At 47.7% G+C, this 25500-nt stretch overlaps 1 protein-coding gene across 1 annotated transcript in view; it reads left to right on the top strand.

The window, feature by feature from the left end:
* Positions 1 to 25500, top strand: part of LOC144173140 (uncharacterized) — a 37906-nt gene that overhangs the window by 4721 nt on the left and 7685 nt on the right. The window contains exons 4-6 of the mRNA XM_077701654.1: positions 1869 to 1960; positions 12837 to 13026; positions 21513 to 21916. Of these exons, the coding sequence (XP_077557780.1) occupies positions 1869 to 1960; positions 12837 to 13026; positions 21513 to 21916 (686 nt within the window). The remainder of the gene's footprint in view (positions 1 to 1868; positions 1961 to 12836; positions 13027 to 21512; positions 21917 to 25500) is intronic.

The following is a 25500-nucleotide window of genomic DNA, read 5'->3' as shown; positions in this document are numbered from 1 at the left end:
GCTACCCTTAAATCCTAGGGCTTCTGGGAGCCGGATATTTCCCTCATAGATTTGGATGGATACCCTTGCATTCTAACACTATGTGTCGCATAGTTTCTTTTCCTTTACCGGAGACCACGCATACCCCATCATTTTGTGAATACTCCCCCCGCAAAGCTCTTAGTTCGCAAGCAACCTGCTCTAGCCTCAAAAAGCAAAGCACTGTTTTGCTTTTGCCCGAAACGGCCCGAAACGGAAGTTGCCACTGTGCCTCATCACCGCAGCCGGGTGTTACTCTGCGTGGCGAAATTAGTGCGTTATTGGGAATATTTTGGACATTGCACGAGCCGTTTCCGTGATTTTTCGGACTTAATATGCTTAGAAAGTTCTTCAGCGGCGACAAACTACCTGAGAAAAGGCAGACGATATCACGCATTCATAGCAGTCTCCTTTCAAAACGCGCGCGCCCGTGGGCATCCGGGTCCTTCGTTTAGGCGGAGTGATACCATACATGAGCCATTGCCGTTCTTAACTTCTTCCCGAGCATAGAGGCAATTGTGGATTACTATAACGCGGTGACGTCAATCACAGCATAGCGGCTAGTGTGAAGCGCGGGTGGCCGCCGAAGAGAGCGCCGCATTGCGCGATTTCAGGGGTTTGAGAGACGCCGCTCGTGGCAAGGGGAAAACACGACTCGGAAACGAAGCGGCTGTAACGGAGAGGATTATAAAGTTGGCTGTAACCGTACCATTACGCAGATGGGCATGCTTCACTGTACAGCGTACAATGTCGGAAAGACAGCTTATGAAGACGAAAGATGAAGCCGACTAACCCACATAAGTCGGCTTCACCTCTCAACAGAAACGCACTTCTTGGAAGCCACTTCTCCAGGGGGCAATATTAGCGGTCTTATATCAAGATATGGAGGTACTGAAGACCGTTTTTTTTGTTGTGGTTGTTGTTTTTTTGTTTTTGTTTTTTTTGGGGGGGGGGGTCTTCCTAAACGCTGAAAACACTCCGCTAAGTAAAGTGTTGCCGCCTGCGTTGGACCGTGGAATCCAAGCCTTATGCAGGTTCGCTGTAAAAGCTAAATCGTTCAGAAAGGCCAAAAACATGCTCTACACTATTTAGTTAGTGATCGCAGCCAAAGCACCACTGACCCAGCCCATTTGAGACACGTATAGACTGCTGTTTGATCTTAGCCACTGCGCTGCTGGGAAGGAACTTTCTGATTCTGTGCGGGTAGCGTGGATCGATGCTTGCGAGTGGCTTGCGATCACCGACGAATGGCCGAATGCAGCTTAATTTCCAATCTATACGAGCATCGTGCAGCGCTGGGATTTGTGCGCATTGGGTATAGGGGTTCCCAGCTTAGTATTTTAGAGAAAATTTTGGAAGCAAAATAAACGAACCGCTACCCGGAAAATTTCCCCAACCATATTTTGCAAATGCGGAAAACTATATCATATTTATCACGAAATGTTGTAAGCAGCAGCCATTCAGCACACATCATCATCACGCGACACGATATATTCTAATTTAATTTGTTTGCAAAATAAACCATTTGTTGTAGAGCACATTGTACGCACCCCTCGAAAAGGAAAATTATTTGTATAGGAAAAGCAAATGTAGACCGCAGATATCATCATATGTTCACACGGTTCACAAAAAGTACTAAAGTGGGAGCTGCGTATGTCATCTTTAATGATTCTGGGAACAACTACAGGACACAAGTTCGCTGATCATCCCGTTACAATCAGAGGTGCGCTCCTCCCTGTCTGCGTTAGTATCGGTGAGCTCCGTATTTATCATCGTGATGCATGCCCCCCCGGACTTACCGCTCTCGCTGTTGCCTTGTGCCTCCTGCAATCGTGTCCGTTCGACGCAAGTGGTCAACCCCAGTCCCGGCTCCCGGGAGCTCGCGCTGGCCTTGGAGGACTACCTGACGTTACCACCGCAGGGCGCTCTCATTGAGTGCAAGGTGAGCTACCATTGGCTCATCAGCCACTATCTCCATTGAAAAGAGTATACTGCCCTCCCGGTGTCTGACGCGAAAACATTGTTTTTTTAATTTCCCGGATCACTTATGTCTGCTTACATGCTTTGAAAGCCAAAGCCTGGAGATACTTGTTAACAACTGTATACTGCTACATCGCATTTAAACCTCTTTTCTCTCAGTATTATTTTTTTGCCATCTCAGTTGGTTTTTTTTTCTGTTACACCGTGTTTGCGCCTCTTTCTTCGCTTTTGTTTCTTCCTCTTACAGCGCGAGGCACGCACTATTCCACAAATTTTACGTTTCCAACTCTTCGCGTGCTGGGATTGTAGATTTCATCGCCAGGGTCAGCTGCCTTGTAGTTTCCATCTGCCCGCCAACAAGCAGGTCAAATGCTACACCTTATCCGACGCATTTTGCAAAAGTCTGGAGGTTCCTGCATTGAAATAGCACGACTCTTGGTGCGGTTAATACTTCAGCCTCGACTTGTCTATCAGGCTTAATTCCAGCATATGACACAAGCGGAGTGGGCCCGAGTTGAAGCAATTAATAGAAATGCAATGCCGACGATCACCTGCTTCCCTCAAATAACGCCCATACCATCTCTTCAGGCAGAAGCTCAACTTGACACCCTGGACGAGCATGTACAGCCGTGAGCTGAAGTAAACGGACCACGGGAGTGGTGGCCAAAACTAATCGCTGCGCCATCTGGTTGCGCGGAGCCTGCTGTCGAGACCGCGCAGAGCGCAGGCGCGGCCTAGCACCACAGCACACATGCCGCTATCGCTCGCTTCTTCGCGATTGCCTCGCGCCCCGATAAATTGACGCCAGGGGAACCGCGCGGCCCTTTTGATGCCAGCTATGGAAATGACGCGCTGGGGCAATCGGCGGCAAGGCGGCCCCGCTGCCAGAGTTGGCGCGCTGGTGATTATCTCGGACTTGCAGCTTTTTTTTTCGCATCCCCTACCCCACCGCGTTATATATTGAAGCAGATAATGAAGCAGGACAAAATCACTATGCAGTCAAAGAAAATATGACAAAACATCATCTTTGTCGGTTTTGAGGATAGATGCGAAATTATAGGCGTCCGGAGAATGTCAGCGAAGTTGAAAAAATATTGATGGTAAGCTTACATAAGGTTTTGACAAATACTGCTGTGTTTAGGTATGTACTACATTGCTTTATGAAACTTTGTTTGCCGTACGTGGGATATGTGTCATTTCGCAAGTGCTCGGGAAAATACAGCTTCGCAGTTTTTTCAAGTTCGGGGCACTAACCCATACATTTAATGTTCAAAAACTCCGTTGCGATGTAGGGTACCATTGAACCCCGCTTTGAACGCCCAGCTACTATCGAAACGCATACAAACCACAGTTTTCAATTAGATTTATTTGCACTTGAAAACAGTATTTACAGTCCTTGCACACTTCTGCGACATGAGTTGAAATTGCAGGATTTCATCCAAAGAGGGATCGGTCAGTCGATCATTTAAGATAAAAAGATTGCCACCTTGTGGTCGATGGCATACGGCAAAAAAAACGACGGTATAATTAAAAAAACAACTTTATTTACATGTATTATTCTACTAAGCATTGCACAGAGCCACCGTTCTCAGATGGGGGTTCGCAGAGAAAAAATGGTCCGTGAAGACACTTCGGACTCCGTGGGTCCTTCCGCGATACTTCCAAGTTCCTTTTTTTTCCAAACCTTGCCGTGAACTAAAAAAAAAAGTGGATTTGCCGCATGATATGCCAGAAAAACTTCTCCACACAGCCCAATATTTAAAGCTGGCTTTTTGCACAACGCTTCAATTATGCAGAAAAGATGCACTCAAAAGGCGGGCATAGACGAATGTGTATGAGCGACTTTCGCTGCATGGGTTAATGGTGTGACAATACGACACGTATCACCATATTTCATCGTGGGGTACCCCACCGCTTTTGCAAGCCCAGAAGGAGTCCTCGGCACACTACCGGGCGAGTACCACTGACATAAACGATCGGAGGTCGGACAAACCCCAAGTTCCGCGGCCAGCCCTATTTCCTTCACAACGCCATGCACTTAAGTGGAATTACAAACGCCCCGCCTCCAAAAGAGACGTCACAACGGAGAGTGAGTAGGACCTACCAATTACCCGTATTCTAGGCCGCTGATCGGCTACAAATACAGTCAATTGTTGTGTACATAGATAGCCATACGACCCAACTCTAGCTCGCACTCTCATGCGGAAACTCCAAGGTGTTTATCGAAAACACGCTACAGAAGAAACAACAAGACAACAGATCTTAACTGAGAGACTTGCACCACTCAACAACCAAACCTCGGGTGCTCCATATGAATTCCCAGCCATGCAATGCACGCCTAAAATTAAGCTCTGCGCAGAAGATTCTCTTCTTTGATAGCCGGCGCCGGTATTCGAAGAAGACGGGCTGCGCATGCATTACAAAAGAGCCATCACTCACTCCTTCGTCAACATATCTCTGCGATAGTGGCTACAGCCGTAGATCCGCGAGGAATCGAAACGCGACTGCGTAGTTTTAACAGTGTAATCCCCGTGGACACATTTTCGCATTCAACCCGTTTAAACCTCCTGACCCATCGACAGACCCCAGAGTTCTCGTGCCTTTACTGGGAGCTTCTATCTACCATGACCCTTATAACACCATCAAAAACAATTATCGTCGCCTCCCTAACCCAGGACAAAAATGGTGCCGCTTAGGTGACAGAAACACTGGTAAAAATGTTTTACACTTTGCCAGCTCACCTTCGCCCGTTTAGGGCATAATACGCGACATCTAGACTTTCCTAAAATCGACGGAAGGCAAAAAACCTTCCCACACGTGTGCTCCGCACCCCCAACGCACATCAGCCCAGCCGACATAAAAGCAAATAAACAAACAATCAAAACAAGCAAACTAGCCCGTACACCATCTTGAGATAAGAGAAAGCAGCCACGTTGATCATTCTTTTTTTTATGTATTTACTGCAATGCTTTCCCTCTGCGACCTCGATACCGAAGAACAGAAAGGGTACGGGCCGTATACGCAGCCACAGCAGGCTGTGTGTGACAGCGTAGAACCATTGCCGCATATCAGCTGAGTCGCACCGGTTTCAACGATAGGATAGTGTCCGGCAGTGTTCCTCTAACAGCATGGCGTGATTCCCCTGGCGCTGATTTATCGAAGCAAGAATCAGTCGCGAAGGAGCAAGTGATAGTGGCATGCATGCAAAACTGGTTGGTCGCGCCTGCGCTGTGCGCGGTCTCGACAGCAGGCTCCGCGCAACCAGACGGCGCAGCGATTAGTTTTGGCCACCGTTCCCGTGGTCCGTTTACTTCAGCTCACGGCTGTACATCAGCGCAGCTCCGTCCGCCAGCACAAACTTAATTTTGTTGCGGAGGCAGCAGCGTTGGAAATCTACATGGGCCATCTTCTACCCGCCTTACCAGCCCACCCTGTAACTAAGCCGCCCTGGCTGTACCATTAAGTGACCGACAACCAGCCGCTAACTAGACTCCAAGTCGGTCGACCGGGAACGAAGACGCGCAGTCCGCGGGCGAACCATTACTAGCGGCTGTGAATCAGCCCCACGTTGTAGAGGCATTTGTGGACGCTGCGGCCCAAGACTGGGTTTTAACTACGGTTATCGAATGTCCCTCTCATTCAGAAGAGAACCAAAACTGCGCTTATGAAACACTCCGTACCTGGCCCTCTATGCTCGCGGAGCTTACAGCCATCCGGGACGGACTGCTAACGCTACTACCGGCACTTCAGCCCCCTGGAAGTTTCACTGTACAAATGTACACGTACTCAACGGCGGCCGTAAGGGATTTGCGCCGTCTAGCCTCCAACTCGTCTGTCTCAAGAGACATTCATAAGCTACTGGATACGTACCCCTGCCCTCTCCGACTGTCGTGGATCCGGCGTAATACTATCACCGTGCATGTTGCGGCGGATAGTTCCTCTCACCTTACGTCGGTTCCACGACCGCTGCCCTTGCTGTCAACTCACCCACATGAACAATTATTCCAACTCAAGGAAGATCTGCGCAGATCTTCATCCCACCGTGTGGAACAGACCTTCCCAGTGGGCTCGCTCGCTGGGAGGAGGTCCTGTTGCGTAGACTTCGAGTTGGCGTAGCCCTCTCTCCTGCGGTAACCCGGGCATGGGCTGGCCACCGCGATACCATGCCCCATTTACGAACAACTGAACCTTCTGTACGGCTCCTGCCGAAGATGCCGACCCCAACCACCTGCTATGGACGTGCCCTTCCCTGAGTGCAGCGAGATCCCGACACCTTCGTGGCAGAGGCCTGCATCCTGGGAGACCCCCCCCCCCATCTCCAACGATGGCTGTGGGGCCCCACCACCGCTGCCTTCCGGAATTCCTCCGGGAAACGGGTGTCAACTTGTACCTGTAGGACCTTATGCCAAAGGGCATACTATCGCAATTAAAAAAATTAAAAGTTGTGAAGTTTGGCAAGCGGGCATATTAGGCCTTGAAAGCACCGTTTCCTGGCTAATCCCTTCAGTGGGTATGTTCCGAGGAGACAGGAATAACGACGACAACTTTTTTTCACTGGCGGCGTGCGGTGATAGCTGATTGGTTAACAGGCAATTAAGAAAAAAAAGACTCCGCGTGCTATAAGGTATCTTGTATCACTCACAGACGGTGATGCGCATTTATGACTTTTTTTTTCTAATCGCTCTGCATAGTTTATGGAAAACGCGAATGGTGGATATGCACGCTGGGCCTAGGGTTTTTTTCCAAATAACACTTCTGCCCTATGATCATTAATCTTAAAGACGTCTATGACCAAAATGATTCTCGTCCTGATTGGTATTCCTTTCCTTGTTAGTTGTTCTTTGTTGCCCCCGTTTTAAACTAGGTGTACTAATATGAGCAATATGAAAGGGAACACAGGAACGCGTGACAAACAGCCTCGAAACAGACTCTTAGCCATACACGGAAGGCGCTGTGAAAAACAAAGGGGGAAACAAGGGTGCTCTTCCAGTAACTGTAGGCACTCCCACCATGCTGGCATTTCAACAAAGCAGCAGCTTGCGCTATGTCGCCGACAATATTGTATCATCCGACAGCCGATAAGACGGCCGGCGGGAATGGGGACAATTAGAATAGCGCCCCCATTACCGCTTTGTTTACGACGGTGGCCGCTGCGTACCACTCATAGCTGGGTCTGAGGTTGTTTTAAGTTTAGAAGAAACCGGCTGAACATGGAAACGAAAGACTAAATGTTAACAAAAACTGACAGTCCCTGTCCCTGTCAGTCCAAGCATTGTCCCTGTCAGTTTTTGTTAACATTTAGTCCTCCGTTTCCATGTTCAGCTGGTTTCTTCTAAACTTAATATGCACCAACTAGCAGAGCAACAAACTCTCCTGAGGTTATTTTCTACGCGTTCATGCGTTCCCTTTCATATTGCTCAAAATAGTACAGAGTTGTTCATTGTGTTTAGTTTTGTTTTTCAGCTTGTAATCAACTAATTTGTATGTGTACGTAATCAACTCTTTTTTATGTGTACATAGTTGTAAATATCGTTTCCTACGTTGACATGTAGTGCAATAAATACCATGTGGAAACAGAAAAGGCGGCCATAGCTCAATAATGAGGCATCGGACTGCTACTGTAAAGATCGGGGTTCAAATCCCATCGAATCGCACTTGCTTTTTTATTTACTCTTTGCAGCGGCGGGAACTTTGCTGACCGGGCTACAACAGCAACAAGAACGGTTATTAGCAGAATAAGGCACCTTAAAAGGCAAAAATGAAGTTCGCAAGATGGTAAGCGAACGCGAAACAGAACTCTGGACGGGGTGATTGTTACCCGGATGTCAGAGCTTTTGGCGTAGAACTTCTCTCGAGAAGCGAACACCAGCTTTTTCTTGTCTTATATGGGGTGTTCTTAGCATAAGAAGGAAAGAAAAGTTTGCAAACAAAAAAATATGACCTGAGGCTAATCCCTACAGATGCTCAGTATTTTTGCGAAGGTCGGTATGGAGCCACCTGACATTATGACGGGCAGTTCAAACTTCAGGGGGCAATTACTACTGGGGGCCGGAAAAGTTCCGCTGGGGTTGATTTCTCAGGTTTCCTTCCGTTCTAAAACGGTCCGAGCAGTTCATCACGTGAGACCACATGAGAAATCAGCCCCGGGACTTTTCCGCCATACAGTAGAATTTTCATTCAAGTAACGGCAAATGGACCAGTCTACTCGTCAGGTAATGTCACAGAAATCACAAAATAGCAAGTAAGCACCCTAACACACGACTTGCAGGGAAGCTAAGTTCCAAAGGGCCATCATATAATGACTAGCCGTATATAAAACAAAAAACGTTAGCGTAAAGGCATCAAAGCTAGACGCTTTGCGATACATGTGCCACAGAAGTTTTACTGACTGCTATGTTTTCGCGCTAAACTTTTCACTGCATCTTGCTCTCCTCGGTCATGCAGCAATTTTGTATTGTCGACTACGCTCTTTGTCACCGCGAAATTGGTTGTTCCTGACAACGTCGCTATCGGCCGGCACACAGTACGCATATAAGAAGACCCCTTCACATAAACATCGGGAAGCTATGAACGCTTATGCGGCATAATTCCCGCTTCAACACGTTGTGCTGCAGAGCTTGCTTTGGGAAGCTTTACCCATTATCCTACACCACGGACAAGTGGTACAAAAATCCTTTAAGTGATAGAAAAATTCTCAGAGTACACTACAGTCTTTTACATGGCGTTTATAAATTACGAGAGTTTGATTACGTAGTCACTGCAGCCGTTTTAGAAACACTAAAAGACCAACAAAAAGAGGAAATTTACATAAGACTCTTAGAAGACCTATATATTGGATGCACAGGCAGGGTAGCCCACCACAAGCAAAGCGATAACTTTCCGATCCGAAACGGAGTAAGACAGGGAGATACCATCTCTCCAAAACTATTCACAGCATGTCCCTATAGCTTGCTTTGGGAAATTTTAACCAATATCCTACACCACGGACAAGTGATAGAATAAATCTTCAGTTATCTCTGCCTTATGGTTGGGATTGGGGGTTACTACTTGGCCTAAGTAGATATATCCGCTAACCCCTTCCACTGCCTCGACACCTATCTCAAACCGCTGTGCTCTCGTGCAGCTATTGAGCATTAGATTAGTTTTGTGGATAATAATTTCCAGGCCCACGACTCTACTCGGCCATTCATTATCTGAGAATGTCTACAGAATGCACTCCACCCCATTCTTAGCCTTCTAATTATCTCTGCCGCATGATTGGGTTCCGGCTTCACTACTTGGCCTAAGTAGAAAATACCGTCGTTCAAATAAAGAAAACAAAGTGGACTTGGGCTGGCAATGTAGTGAGACGAGCCGACAACCGGTGGACAATTAGGGGCAATGGTAGGCTGCTGCCATTCATTATCTGGAAATGCCTGCCGAATGCACTCCACCCCATTCTTATCATTCTAATTATCTCTGCCGCATGGTAGGGATCCGGGGTCACTTTTCGGCCAAAGTAGATATATTCACTTACTCCTTCCGCTGCCTCGCCACCTATCTAAAACCGCTGTGCCGTCCCCAGGCTATTGAGCCTTTCTTTAGTTTTCTACACATTAACTTTCAGGCCCACGGTTCTACTCTGCTTGTCTAGTGCCGTGATCATGCTTTGAAATTCGTCGCCCGAGTTACTTAGCAAGGCAACGTCGTCAGCAAATCTGTAATACTGAGGTATTCTCCATTAACCCTTACTTCCACCTGGTCCCAATCCAATGTTCTAAATACCTCTTGTAAACATGCTCTAAATAACATTGAATAGATTGTGTCTCCTTGGCTGACGCCCTTCCGAATAGGTATTATACCGCTCTCCTTATGGAGGACTATGGTAGCTGCGGACCCATTGTATATATCCTTTAATATTCTTACGTAATGGTCGTCTACATCCTGATTCCGCAATACCTGCATGACTGCTGAGATTTAGACCGAGTCAAATGCTTTCACATAATTTATGAAGGCCATATATAGGGGCTGATTATACTCCGCGCATTTGTCTATCACCCGATTGATCGTGTGGATATAGTCTATTGTTGAATAGCCTTTACGAAATCTTTTACAACGGAATGACATGCACATCATGAGTACCTTCTTCCGCAAACGGGAGAGCCTGAAGTGGACCTGGAGGACCCCGAATCGGGGCATAAAAATGAAATTGAGTTCATACTATACGATAACCCTGACGTCGGGCAGGATGTGGAAGTGCTCGGAAGAGTGAGGTGTAGTGAGTAAAGGATGGTAAAATCTCGGATTGGGCTAGATTTGAGGAGGGACCATAACAAGCTAGTGCGAAAAAGCCGATCAATGAGATAACAGTGAGATGGAAAGTTGAAGAAGTCAGGATCGCGCTACAGAACCACTATTCAGCTCTAACCAAGGAAGCAGAGTTTACGACACAGGAAGCGAGCGACAATCTTACAGGCATTATCACGGAGTGTGGAGCAGAAGTCAGAGGTAAGTTCGCCAGGCAGGATACTGGTGAACTTTTCCAGGAGACGAAAGATTTAGTTAGGAAACGGCAAAGCATGACAGTCTTCACCCTAGCTGACAGAATAGAACTACGGAGCTTTCGAAGTTAATCAATAAGCGCAAGGCAGCTGACGTACGGAAGTATAATATGGAGAGGATTGAGCATGCTGTATAGAATTGAGGTAGACTGAAAGCAGTGAAGAGGCGTCTAGGCATGGGGAATAATCAGATTTATGCAATTAAAGACAAGCAAGGCAATGTCATCACAAATAAGGATAAAATAGTCTGAGTAGCCTAGGAGTTCTATAGAGATCTGTACAGTAGCCGCGACATCCAGGACAATGCCGAACGAGGAAGTACTTCAGAGGAGATAGACATCCCACCAGTAACGGCAGAAGCAGTAAGGAAGGCTTTGAAAGAAATGCAAGGTGGCAAAACACCTGCTGAGGATCAGATAACTGCAGATATCTTAAAGGATGATGGGCCAATTCTACTAAAAAAACTGGCAAACTTGTATACGCAATGTCTAATGACCGCGGGTGTACCGGAATCTTGGGAGAACGCGAACATCATACTAATCCATAAGGAAGGTGACATGAAAGACTTGGGAAATTACAGGCCCATCAGCTTACTGTCAGTTGTCTACAGGGTACTTAGCAAGTTAATCGCTAGCAGAATTTATGCCACCTTAGATTTCAGTCAGCCTAATGAACAAGCAGGAGTAGAAGATATTATAGTTCAAATAGAGGAAAAGAAGTGGACTTGGGCTGGCCAGGTAGTGAGACAATCCGACAACCGGTGGACAATTAAGGTAGCAGAGTGGATATCACGAAATGGGCCGAGAATGGGAAGGCCATTAATCCTATGAAAGGATAAAATGGAGAAATTCGGGGGTAAACTGTGGACTCGAGCAGCGCAGGACAGGAGCGTTTGGAGGTCAATGGGAGAGGCCTTCGTCCTGCAGTGTACCTGAGTAGGTTGATGATGATGATTACTATCACGGACACTGCGCAGGGAGATGCGCGGCCTATGTGAAATGAAAAAAAAAGCGTACCACCAATTTCAGTTCTGAAATGATGACCTGCTGTGGAAGACATGGAAGAGTTTTTAGAGGTCCGCGAAATAATCTCGCCTACAAGGTCCACATGTAGTCCGGAGAAGAATGATATAAGTTGTTCCGCCATAAACAAGCGGTGTCAGCAAAGGGGGAAGAGGAAGCTACAACTTGGCGGCGCCTACAGACAAATACCTACCCCCGTCTCACTCGCCTCCACTTTTTCTTTGTCAGGCAACAACCTTCCCTCTGTAGTTACTGTCCCCAGCCTGGCACCCTATACCTATAGTATGGGCATATAAACACACTCCAGAATCCCCCCCAGCAGTGGAGGGCTTCCCTGGCCAGCCGAGACCGAGATACCCAGATCAACCTTGTGACCCGTGCAAAGACAGCCAGTCTTAGTACAGGGGTTCCGGAATACAGGAATGCCTCTCACGGGTGAAGCCCCTAACATCAGCCTCTGCTCAACGAACTGGAACAATTATTCTCTCTCTCTCCCAACCATTCTTTTAATCTAGTGGACTGCTGGGAGGCGCATTGGATCCCATTTTCTGCTGCAGATATTTCTGATATGCACCGCTGGTTTACCTGATGTTTGCACAGGCACTGCACAGGTTTGCACAGCCATCCACGACCGTCGAGATCTCGATTCCATTTGCTTCCACAAGTACCTGTGCGTGTAACTGAGCGCGCGTGTATCTAATTGGCCCTTCAAGCACTGAAATATGTCGTTAAAAGGACAGCCAACAGGTTTTTTAGGAGTGTATGTACTATAGCTCCTATGAAAGCCAGCGTTTTATATAGGGGGGTCACCGCAAGGAATTTACATATAAATCGGAAGAAATAATTCAAAATACTTTTGGCACTTACCTTTCTGAAAGTAGTGGGTAAACGTTACACTACCGTGCGTACACAAACAGCTCCGTAGGTTTCAATGCGTGACTCAAAAATCGCATAGATGAATAGGAAAGCCTGCATTTTATTGCTGGTTATCTGGGGACAAGTTTCGATTAACTCTTTAATTTCACGTACAGTTAAAGGTGTGTAACGGCGCGACTCACCGCCATGGTTGCCATCATTCCTTTTGGCAGCATACGTGAGGCTAGTAGATATAAAATTGCGGTTTCGAACGTTCTAGGCACCTATTAGGACAACCGTTTCGGTTCAAGGTGTTTTGAGCGGCGCACTTTGGTATGAACAGCGCATACGCCACTAAAATCGGTTGGCTGTCCCTTTAAAGACGCTTTCTTGGAGCATTGCGTGCACTCCCTCTGCCCAGCGTCGGCTTTCCCGAGTGCGCTTCTCCAGCCTGCCGTCCAACGTGCGCCTGCTCGCCGGAGGCCGGCTGGCCCTGGTGACGTTGTCGACGGGCAAGTCCCCGCTCAGCATGTCTTGCGCCGTGTACGCCAAGGACGGCCGATTCTTCGCGATGCGCCACTTCCTCGTGCCTTCCCAGGGGAAGGGAAACGGTGAGTGCACGCTAACGCCACCAGGTGGGACTGGGAACAATCGGGCAGGATTCGTTAGACCAACGCGGTGCTGCCAAGACGCGGCACCATGTGAAACACATGATGTGTGCTTATCCGAATTATCCGTTTACATCCATCGTCACCCTTAAAGGGGCCATGAAGTCAGAATACAAGTTTGGTTCCTCAAAAATACTGCTTCGTCCCGATAACAATGTTGAAAACTTTATAAGAACTTCAAACTAATTGATATGAAAGATAACATATGAATCAGTGGCGACTCCCTATAGCAACTTTCTGCGATTTTTCTATCACGTCACGCAAGCTTTGTGCGATTGCCGGTTGCCGTCCTAAACCACCGCCAAACAACGAGATTGGGCTAATTTATCAGGACGTCAAGTTCCCTTTGATCATATCACTTGTGTGCTAACATACAGTTGACACCATCACATAACCTTGCTTTTTTAACAGCGCAAAATGTAAATTTCTTTGAACTTTTCCTTCGTTTTTTATAATAAGAATGTATTTCTCGGGTGGAATGCAGGTAGTTTAGTCACAGAAATGTAGTTCCTTAAAATTAAACAAACATATTTTGTCTTTACGGCCCCTTTGAGTGTGTCTACCGAAGAAAGGACAGCTCTGCCAGTGACCAATGTCAAAAAGGGTTTCGGCTTTAGTCTGCCGCAGCGCAGGGGCTAGTTAAAGCTTCCAGTTTGAAAAAAAGCGATATCTATATAATTATAGGCAAGGCACAGTACACCGTACTGAAGCCTAATTGCGTCCTGATGGCAAGGTTAAGAAAAATAATACAAGATAGGGAGGCTAACCAGGATGCCAGATAAAATTTTATTAACATTAGTACAACTCTGGACCTTGTTACGAATCGGCCAGCGCCGCCGTACTTTCCCGCAGCACTCCACAACTGTGCGGCGAAGCCACCTCGTGCGCCTTTCTGCCGTCAGGCGCCACCATGTCGGTGACAAGTTGCGACAAGCCGCGTCAGACGCTTCCTTTTCGGCACATTTCAAAACTTCGGCGGTTGCCGGCGAGGCTCGTCTCCACGCTCTTCAAGGACACAGAGGCCCCGCGAACTCAGCGAAGTCCTCCTCTCTCCCCTCTCCCGGACTCAACGTGCGCCGAGGCTATGAACGGCTTACGAACTCTGGAAAGAGCGTTGTGTGTGTCTGTGACGTTCGTGGCGTGTTACAGCTTGTTGCGTTTTGGCCGTTACCGCTTTTGGGTATAAATAGACCCCCGCAAGCGTTGTAAACCATTCCTGTTAGAGCAGCGAATCGATGCCAAAACTGACGACTGGGCGAGTTGGTACATAGTCTTGCTTGGTAACAGCGCAAATAAAACAGGACACAAAAGGAAGAAGGAACGGACTCAGCGCTGTGTCCGTTCCTTCTTCCTTTTGTGTCCTGTTTTATTTGCGCTGTTACCAAGCAAGCGAATCGATGTTGTCGCTCTGCTCGAGTCCTGTATTGTAACCTCGCCCGTCGGGGCATTGTTCTTTGGCTTCGGCTCACCTCTCGCTATGAAGTAAACAGTTACGTTAGCCTACGGCTTCTGGACTTCTTCACGGCTGCAACAGCGGCTGGCCGCTCGCATCATACACGCTACCACTCGTATGTCGGAGGCCACGGAGCTCGGATCGGGTGCCCCCACTCGGTCGCAACATCCTGTAATATTGCACTACCATGGCCGCTGTTGTACCGCTACACGGGCCGTCGATTACAACCTCGAAGAATGCGTTCTGTGGCAGGTGTTCCGTTCAGGGGACGAAAGCGATCCACGGTGAAGACTTCTGGTCAACGACAAAGTCTGCTCTGACGGGGGAATTTGCAATCAACGCACTGGCACATTAAACTACGCAACTGCTATGGCACCATGACGTTCAACGAGAGGCATTCGGGAGTTTTGTCTACGGGTGGGCCACGAAAATAGCGCTACAGATGCTCCACCCGGGGCTGTACTTGGGGCGTGCCTTTCATATGGTGCTTTCCGTACAAGCCGTGTCCAAAGCCTCTGTGTGGAATGCGACAAATTGTGCCTAGGGTACCAGCAAGCTTATGTTGATCTTTTATACTCTTGTAAAATCTCATCAATCGATAAGCATCCTTTTAAACCTGTTTTTGTGGATACATCCATGTCAGAGCTATTTTTAAATTGCCCATTTATGCCTCTTCCCTTCTTACAAAGAGAGAGAGGACGCTGCTCTACTTGATTTCTCCTTAAACACCTTCAAAGCATCTCGCATTGATTTTATAGCTCCATGACACCTTCGTACTGTGTCGTGTGACTTGTCTTTCATCCAACTCAGTAAAAATAGGGCACCAAAAAAATGTGATTCCGCAGCACTTTCGCTTACTGCAGGAGAAATACCAGTGCGCAGAATTTTACACAGACGCCTCCAAAACTGCTGCCACCATGTCATGTGCCGGCACAGACCCAATTTTAATGTTTCTGAGACAGTTATTGTAAAGTGCAGCATTTCCACAGCAGAGGCATATGAAATTCTTCTTGCTGTGAATCTCATTGTGGAACCTTATATCCCTGAATGTATAATTGACACTGATTCACTAAGCTTTTTGCGGGAGTTATCATCCCTACAGAAGTCCAAAAATTACATCATCAATCTTGTTCTTAGGAGTACTATGGTAGTATATGGCTCGAACCTGCAGAGGTGACAGTTTCTTGGGTCCCAGGCCACTCAGAGATCGCGGGAAATGAGATGACAGATGAAATGGCCGCTGATGCACTTACCAACACAGTGCACGTAAGAGCAGTACCCTACACCGACCACAAGCCACTCATAAAGCAACTACGTAAAACACGGCAAAAACATTGGAGTGAACAGACAGACAACAAGTACACATGTAAAACTACTCTTGGGATGATACACAAGTTACTCCCGCCACAGACACACCAAAGTGACCTTAGCAAGGTTACAGATAGGCCACACACGCGCAACACACTCGCACCTGCTCACTGGATCGTCAAGACCCACGTGCAGTGGGTGTGGAGAGGCCCTATCCGTAATCCACATGCTCATCCAATGCAATGCATTCCACACAACACGACGCAAACACTTCCCACAACTATACAGACAACGCATCCCGTTACACCCATTATACTTCTTATACTCGGCTAGCCCATGTTTTTAATCAAGCGCATCTTTGAGTTTCGCACGGATAGAAGTTTTACTTCTTATTTCTTATCATGCATCATTACAACCTGGTCCTTTACACCAGTCATCTTTATTGAATTTTGTTTGATTTTACGTTTACTTTACTGAAATGTTTTAGTAGTCATACCACTCAAATGAACTAAATATCCTTTGGCGCTCTTTTCCCTAAGTCGGCCTTGCACCAGAAAAATCCAAACATCATCATCATCGTCGTCGTCATCGTCGTCGTCGTCGTCAAGAGGCATTCGGGTCGGCAGGGCATGCTCTTTTATACATTTTCTGATAGCATGCATAGTGCAGAGGCAACTGATGGAATAGGGGAACAACAAAAGCAACCGTACGCCGACGATAGTTCCTCAACTCTGCTCCCCTTAATTCTGTGAAACATTCCATTCCTTTCATGCCGAATTCTGGGTGACTCTCATATTCTCCGGACACTTCAAAAAATTTTTGTTTGTTGTGACTACTAGGCTGCCCCGCACGAGTAAAGCGAGAAAGGCTGGTGACGTCAGGCCCTGAGAGCGTCTCTTCCTTTTTTTTTTTCGTTTAGTCGACGTTAGCGTCGGCCGTAGAACGTTCTCGGCTGTTCGACAGGGCCATCAATGAAGTGTTATGACGCAACAGCTGAAGGGCAGTGGTAGAGCACGTACAAGCAAGTTCGGGATAACCATCAACCTGCTTTACTAATGGCTACAGTACTAAACTTGAAGAATCCAGTCCAGTAGAATGTACTAGCCCTTTTACAGGGGTCAAAAGGACTCGTATGCACAAGTTGACAAAACCAGCGGCACTTGGCCAATAGTTTAATGCTGCAGCTTTGCTTACATGCTACCTATAAATGCTTCCCGCTCTCCTGCTGTGCCTCTGTATCCTTCACTCGTAAAAAAGCTATCATGATACCTCTACTTGTTCCGTTACTTGTTAAAGCCAGGATTACCGTATTTCCACGATTCTGACGCACACTGTTTTCGCTAAAAGTAGCCTACGAATTTGTGTGCGCGTTACACTTGAACGCAGAACTAAAATAAGCTTCAAAGCGGCCAGCGGCATCGCCATGGACACTAACTCCTCTCAGCATCGAACTCAATACAATCCAAGACAATTTTTCAACGACACGCGGAACTGAAACCCTGATCGCTTCGATGTTCAAACATTGCGCTTGGTGTAGCTATTGGCCCACTACTGCGCAGCCTATGAAGTCACCGCAGTAACAATGTACCCAAGTTGGTGATGCGTTCATGTAGAAACAAAAAAAACAGTAATTCATTGAACAGCAAATGTCTCATACCAGTGGTGTAGCGAGAAATGTTTTTCGGGGGTGTTAACCCCGTCGGTTAAACAATTTTAAAAGATAGTCTGCACCTGAAAAATATCTTATATTTTTTGTTATTTCCCGTTTATATTTAAACTTATATGTGAATCCTATAAAAAGCATGTGCGGAAAAAGGAACGACAGAAGGGGGGATGTGCCACTTGAAAAATTTCGGGGGTGTTCTGACACTAAAACACCTCCCCCCACCCCCCCCCCCCCCTGCTACGTTCCTGTCTTATAAACGGAGACACGTATGACCTATCGCTTAGTCAACCGCCATTCGTTGTTGCATGCACAGCTAAGGCGGAATATGCGACCGGCCCAGCTTTTACCTCCTAGATGCACCTACTCTAACACAAGGCAAAGTCGACGACAAGACAAAACACTTTAATCCTGCTGAGTTGAGATTGCAGCGGGCAAGTGCGGAATCGCTAGTCGAAGCAGAGATTCACCAGCCCGACGCAGCTGCGCACCCGATCAGAGATGACCATAGGGAAGACGACCATAGTGAGACGAACATAGTGTAACTGGACGTGCGCTTCCGACTCAGAACCAAAGCGTGCCCACACATGTGGCCTGGTAGCTCTACAGCTGACACTCCAGTGCATCGGAGTCGACTACGGGGATTGTTTGTTTCGCACGAAGTAGCAACACCATGCAAAACTAGGGTGCCTCGAGAGCACCGCGTCCCTACTTTGAACACTGCGATGTTATTGAGGCATCATAAGCTGATTACTACCATGGTACCACCTGTCGCAGAGGGCGAATGTTACGCTGCTATTCGTGCGGCTGAATTTCCGCGGCTGCCCTCCTGAAATGCGCCTTTAATTAGTAGTTGACAGGACAGTAACCATCAAAGGGGTACGCAACATTCACACACGATTTAAAGTACGCCCCCTACTTGGCTTGAACCCGCCGCGGTGGCTCAGTGGCTAAGGCGTTGCGCTGCTGAGCACAAGGTCGCGGGTTCGATTCCCGGCCGCGGCGGCCGCTTTTCTGATGGAGGCGAAAAGCAAAAACGCCCATGGGAACGAGATTTTGTTGCACGTTAAAGATCTCCAGGTGGTCAAAATTAATCCGGAGCCCTCCACTACGGCGCGCCTCATCGCCTGTGTTGCGTCGGCGCGTTAAACCCTACAATCAATCAATCAATCAAACCTACTTGGCTTGTCACCGCCTGTAACCTAACATAAAGGGAGGGCGTTTTATCATCAGCGGACCCGGTCTGTGCAACCAAAATTGCCTCGGCTCCGGAGCAACACCCGCTTCTTTGCTGAGCGTGCACAGTCATGACGGTGCAGATACGGCCTCAGCCGTGGCAACAGTCTCGTAACGCTTTCACGCCATATCAATTCTGACATCCTTTTTCAACAAGGAACTTCGAGGGCATGGCTAACTCTCTGCATCACCTGGGAAGCAATACTGTGCCGCTACGCGAGATGTCGCCATCTGTGTCCTGCTGTTGAAACGCTTCGGCAATGACTGCTCTCGGTGGACAGCTGAGTCTAGCGTCTCTAGCAGGGAGCTCTCGGCACGAGATCGGTAATGTCGGTATTACATGCTTGGCATTTATCGTGCTAACCCTCACCACACTTCCGGTGGGTGTCCAGCGGGAACTGTAGCTTCGCTACTCAATAGCATCTGTGCTTCAATACTCAAACATCCAGGAAGCAGAAAGAGGCACAAGTGCGGAAATTTATGAAGAGCGTACCATGGAGGTTTCTTATTACCGTGTTTTCCACTTCTCCCACAAAGCAGCTTTTTTATAGAGTTCCCGTTATCCACCACCGCTGGGGCCTGGGCTACTTGCGCTCCATGCAAGCGAACGCGGTCATGCGTGTGCCTTTATAGTCATGGCGGCACTCAACTCTTGATTTGCCGGTACAGCGCGCCTACAGTGCAGCCACCAGCACGCCCTGCCAAAGAAAGGCATGCTGGAGTTGTTCAGACCGGTGCGCCCTCGTACTAAAACCGCTCATTCACCGTAGTCCGCGGTCATTGCGATTCAAGTGCCCCGTCCTTACTCCAGCTCCGCAAACGTTTCTGATCAGTGAGGGTGGTAAACTGAGGACCCTCAAGACGGCGTATACGGTGGCGAAGCCGGTGACCCTGCAGATGATCAAACCCCATGAGCACCAAATTTCTTACAGAACTCTCTAAAACCTCAAGCCACTGCCCTCTAATGCAATGAAATCATGCCAAACCACCCGCATCCTAAAAATAAAAAGCTGATTGGTCTAGGAATTCTTTAATTTTGTAGAAACCAGAGTGTGGCAAGCCGCTGGGAAAATTTCACCAATGCGAGAAATATACGATCTCCCTAATGTCTCGGGGAATTACCACAAGCAGTGCAATATGCCCTCAGGCCCACCCCGCCACTGGGTTCAGCAAGCATTTCGCCAACCAGGCTGATCTACACCACCTCAAGCAATGGTTAATCGTTCAAAGACACAAAGTGGCACTAGTTTCACCTTCATTGTACACAAACGATTTTAAACTGCGACCACCTTACCATGCTGCCGGAGCTCCAATCTAAGGAAGATGTAGACCTCCATTGCGAGCTCCCTTCCTTCAGTATCAGACAGGTAAAGATAGGCAAGGAAATCTTCATATACCTCGAATCTTCCCCACAAATCGCCGTTGCATGCCCGATGCCTATCACTTGAGTATACAAAAACCTCACACACAGCTTGATCGTATCAAAGGCTTCTAATAGAGAAACAATCGGCATTCACTGGCGTCAGGTGACGGTGCATGTGCGAATGGTTGGCAGCTTTGGCCAGTCTTCTTAAGCAACATCAGGCATATACATACCATACCATGTATACTCTGTTCAATTAAGTAATCATTGTACAGGATTATTCACTTTTTGTCGGGAAACAAAACAAGGAGAGGCACTTTTAACATGTAATTGCATTTCACTGCATCGCACTGCAGCAAAGTACATTCGAGGTTGTCATAACATCACTTCACTGGCGCTCTTTCGGCAGTGTTACAAAACTGTTAGCTGATATTTTATGTGTTTATTGTCGCGTGTCTCACTTTCAAACATAAACAACCAGTTTTGAAATGTTGACGGGCACCTTATGGCAACGACATAAGGGAAAACGCTGGGGATTTGTCAGCTCCGCTGAGATGCAGCAGCGTTCGCCACTCCACCCGACGTATACACGTCACCGTCAAGCCTCGACGGCCCATTGATCATGCACGCCCAATCTGCCTCACCTTGGCAAGCCCCACTGCTCATTCCCTCAGTCGCGTGGAGACGCTGCAGTTTTCTTTTTTTCCTGCCGGGAAAGCTGCGTAATCCTCTGCCAGCTGAGTGCGAAACGCCGATCCGTACCACTACTCGCTATTGCATAAGCTTCAACACATCATTGTCCGCCATACCTGACAAAGTAGACAGCGTCATAGAGTGTTCTACTAATATTTACTCGTGGCAAACCTGGTTCCCGAGTCTAGGCGAAGCCCGCTTCAGCGAGCACGCCTGGTTCACTATCGTCATGTACCGAGGTGGAGAGTTCTATCGTTACCTGGCATGGCTCGCTAAGTAGCTAAAAATAGCCGGTTGCTGCGAAATAACAGTATCGTTATAACGTTTATGTAAAGATGTTTTATCAATAAAACAGGAGAGCTCGAAGGTTTATTTGGCGTGTTTTTTTTTTCAAAAGCTTCAAAAAAATGTTGCTCTTTTTTTGTAAATTTCATCATCAGGAGCCAAATTAAGCTATATAGAAAGCCAAGCCAAGTAGGGAGAGAACATTTTAGCTGCTATGGCGGCGCCCATGGCGGCACGAGATTACAGCGACAGATTTTCCTCTAGTATATTGCAGCAGAAAATTGAATGAACGTCGTGGCACTAAGTGGGGGACGAACACAGCTAGGACAGCACCATATACGATCGCTCCGACACCGCATATGGGCCTCGGTATCGAGCAGCTCGGGAATAGAACGAGCAGCCATTATTTTCAAAACTTTTTCCTGCAGCTACCCAGGATACGATGGAGACGACTACACCGAAGGACACCGTCATCAACCTTGCCGTCAAAGTTGATTCGAAGCCGGACCCTCTCGGTGAATCCGGCGATGACTACACGATCGTGCAGACAAACCTCAGTGTCAGCAGCGGTGCTGACAGAGGGCTAGCTCCCCAAGGCCACTCAAAAGCACAAAGTGGCATCGCTCAGCACTTCCGGCCGGGTGCGCATCCAGAGAAAGCAAAGCCCAAGCCTAAGCCAGCCTCAGTGGCAGCATTTGAGAACAATCTCTGCTTCCGCCTCGTCCCCGGCGAGAACGGCGAAGCCAGAGTCGTTCCCTGCGATCTGTTCCCGACGTCGTCCACGATTCAGTCTCCTAGGAAGCCGCCCACGTCCGCTATTCCTACAAGACAGGTTAGTCGAGCCACGTAAGCCACCCCTCTAGAAACAATTACGTCCATTCAGCGCTACTATACTCGGTGACAACTTAAGAACCGCACCGGAAGTTGCCGCTGTACCTTCTCACCGTAGCCGGATGTTTCTCCGCGCGGCGCAAGTAGGGCGTTACTGGGAATATTTTGAACATGGCGTGAGCCGTTCCTGTGATTTTTTTTTACTTAATATGCTTATAAACGACTCCAGTGACGACAAGCAAACTGCGTGAGACAAGGCAGACGATATCACGCATTTATAGCAAACCCCTTTCAAAACGCGCGCGCACTGACGTCACGGGTCCGGCGCTTTGGCGGAGTGATACGCTGCATGAGGTGGTGCCGTTCTTGAGTTGTAACCGAGTATACGCTCGGTGATTCTGACGACGAAGCGTTAGGGCAATCTAAATCTCCACCATGGTGTATATATGCAGAAGGATGGAGAGTGCCAAGTTGGTTCAAATTTGTGATGTAATAACAGAACGATATGCGTAAGGACGAAATAATTCAAGCACGGAACCCTGGGACCCTCCGTCTAAATGACTAAAGGTGAACCCAGCTGAATTAAGGGGTCTATGTGGACTAGTTGGTACTTCATCTTGGGATTTTCTGTCATGCTCAAGCACACCTCGACGAAAGAATAAGAACAGAAAAGAGGCGTCCTTTCTTGTCATCATTCTTTGCTCAAGTTTTGCATAATGTTTCGCCCGAATTCCAAAGGTGACCTTGGCGAAAACGGTAGTGGCCGTCAACTTAAAATCGTATGTTATCTAAACGTGCTCATGAAGTACTGCAGTAAAAATTTTGGCTCGGTATTTACACAAGTAGCAATTAGGTGGGTAGTAAAGCACACCACCGCCGATAATGTGATGGTAGTCTATCAAGATTGATTGGCGAAGCCTTGCAGTCATCGTGACCGAGGTAGAACGCAAGTGTCGCAAAGGAAAAATGACGCTGATGATAGCTAGAGGACCCATGCGTAGCACTGGGCACGCGTCACTGTAGGCACCACGTCATTACCGTTAATAGAATGAACGCGCTGCCTTCCACGCGACACTTGTTCTACGGATTTCATCGGTGCTGTGTATTTGGCGATGGACTCTGAAGCGTCTACATCAACAGCAGATGTGCAACATGGCGCCGCCCACAATACTGGCATAGCCGTTCAACAATTCAACACTACTTCTTTCTCTTTCAGTACATCATAAGGAGTACTCAGGTGTCTTAGAATTAAATAAGTCGGAAAAATGTTGCAGGGTGCCTTTAAGCGCAGAATAACCCAGAGGCTTATTGTTAAAAACATGCTTGAGTTCCTGTTTATTGCCAGTGCGCCGTGGATTGCACGGATAGGATGACGCTACCGCAATGCTTCCGCTTCTTGAGGCGTTTGCAGTGTGCACGGTAGAACAATCACAGCAAGTGTGACATCAGCCGGCTCAACGCCGCAGTACTGTTCGGTTCGTTGCATTAGGGTGTATCTGTCGCAGAGGGGTGTGAAGCAACCGATAACGGATACAGAAAGGTGGTCAGTTGAAGAAGCGTCTATCTATACCACTATTTACACAGCGAATGTTCACCACAAATACACGACAAAAGGATAACTGGGGTGAAAATGAAATACCGCGCATCGTACTGCGGGAAATCGCCGCACGATCCCGTATGAGGCCCGAAAGACAAATGGCGACCGAAATGTTTTACAACTAGCTCAACAGTGTGGGAATCTGGGGCCCAGACGACGCCGCTGTGGAGAGTATAGCTAGCGACCGCGCACAGCCGCAGGTCCTGACCAATTTGCCACATTCCGGCGCTAATAGATTCCACATGCTCGTCAACTCTCCTATTGCATGGCGGAATGAAGAAGCAGCGGCGCAACGCGTAGGAGACTGATCGGAGCCACTATAAAACGCGAAGGCGGGTCGCGAGGCAAGGCGTCTCAAGCGGCAAGATTACAAGCATCTTTCGACAACGCGAGACGGAAACAAGGCGTCTGAAGCGTTTCACTGGGCAAGCACACTTTCACATTCACAGGTTCTCAGGTGTCATAGGAAATTTATTTGCTTTGTATGCGAGGCTGACAACAGACAAAGAATTGTTGATCTATGCTATCCGGCTATATAAAAAACGTCGGGGAAACAGTGCCTTCATTCGACTCTTCAGCGGGATCTTACGTATTCATATAAATGCGGCACTGCCTGTGCTATGGCTCACCTTGGAGCGCCCGAATATCTTAACCGATGAGAATGGCGCATTTTTTGTTGCCACGCTTGTTCCGTTCATGATAGGCTTACCTTCCCATCATGAAAGGAACAAGCGAGGCAACAAAAAATGAGCCGTTCTTGTCAGGTAAGATATTAAAGGCAGAAATCAGCCGCTGTGATGGTACTGATTTGGTTTCAAGAGCATAAGTCACAGTCGAGAATTGATACAAGTCGCCCAAAGAACTAGCCCATTCCATGCTGAAGAAGTGCACATTAACACTCTATCCATTCTTCCTAGTACTGCCGTCATTCTATTCATTTTCCATTCCGGGGTCACCGCCGGTCGGAATAATTCCAGAATAATTATAACTCCGGAGCCGTAGTTCCTACGTTCCTCTCGAGTCCACGCATGAACACTTACAATGTGCCGGTCCCACGTGGCCAAGTGTCGCTTCATGGACTTGTCTAATATAGGCCGGATGGCGTATTAACTTTGCCAGACAGCTGTTTTTTTTAAGCGACAATTTTTGCGGAATACTTAAGCAGCCCTTTGTTGTTTGAGGGCCCGCTTCATCAATGTCTGTCCCACCAGCCGGTGTTCCACAGCTGCATCCGGCTACGGCAATATTCGCACATTTGTAAATTTTAACAATATAAATCACCGCGACTTTTCAAGTCTCATCAGTTAGCACTAAATCCTATCCTTCCCTTTTGGCGACACATTTTCTCATAAACGCAACCTCCGAACTGTCTGTTAAAGTTAATCACGACGGACTCTGTGACTGATGTCGTAAAAGCGCTAATTGGACGGGGAGGTGAGAGGACAGCGGTAACAATATTACAAGAACAAATACAAAACTGAAGCTTGGTAGCCGGAAAGGCATAGTAGAAAGGTACACCCAAAAAGTTTGAAGAAAAAAGCCCCTAACGCCTTCTGCAGTTCACTGTCCCATATGGAATCGTTTTTAAATAGGCTCTCCAGATTGGCGTTTAATCTAGTGCCTTGTTCATTCAAAATGGAGAAGCCCTCGAAAATTTAACAGCCGCGCCGGTCTTCACGCGTATTTAAAATATGCGTCTGATCCTTGACGTGCTTATATCCGCATCATCCTCTATGAAGGGCCAAGTAGTTTCCAGTGTCATTATTCACGGAACATGCGCACGCGGTCGATCGTTTACGCCCCGTCTACGCGCATCAACCTTTCCCTAAACTTTCCACACATGCAATTTTCAGAATTCTTGAAACGTTTCTCATCTTTCGTACATACGAAACACAACCCCAACAGTAAGGGTTTGGGAATAAGGCGGTAAAGAGATAGTAGGGAGCTCAAGGGCGCAACCTGAAGTCGAGGGCCGCTCATGTGGTCGC

This window comes from Haemaphysalis longicornis, unplaced genomic scaffold (assembly GCF_048455015.1).
Source record: "Haemaphysalis longicornis isolate Haplotype H1 unplaced genomic scaffold, Haemaphysalis longicornis Haplotype H1 scaffold_29, whole genome shotgun sequence".
Lineage (NCBI taxonomy): Eukaryota > Metazoa > Arthropoda > Arachnida > Ixodida > Ixodidae > Haemaphysalis > Haemaphysalis longicornis.
The sequence above is the reverse complement of the archived record's forward strand: the minus strand, read 5'-3'. Positions and strand labels throughout refer to the sequence as shown.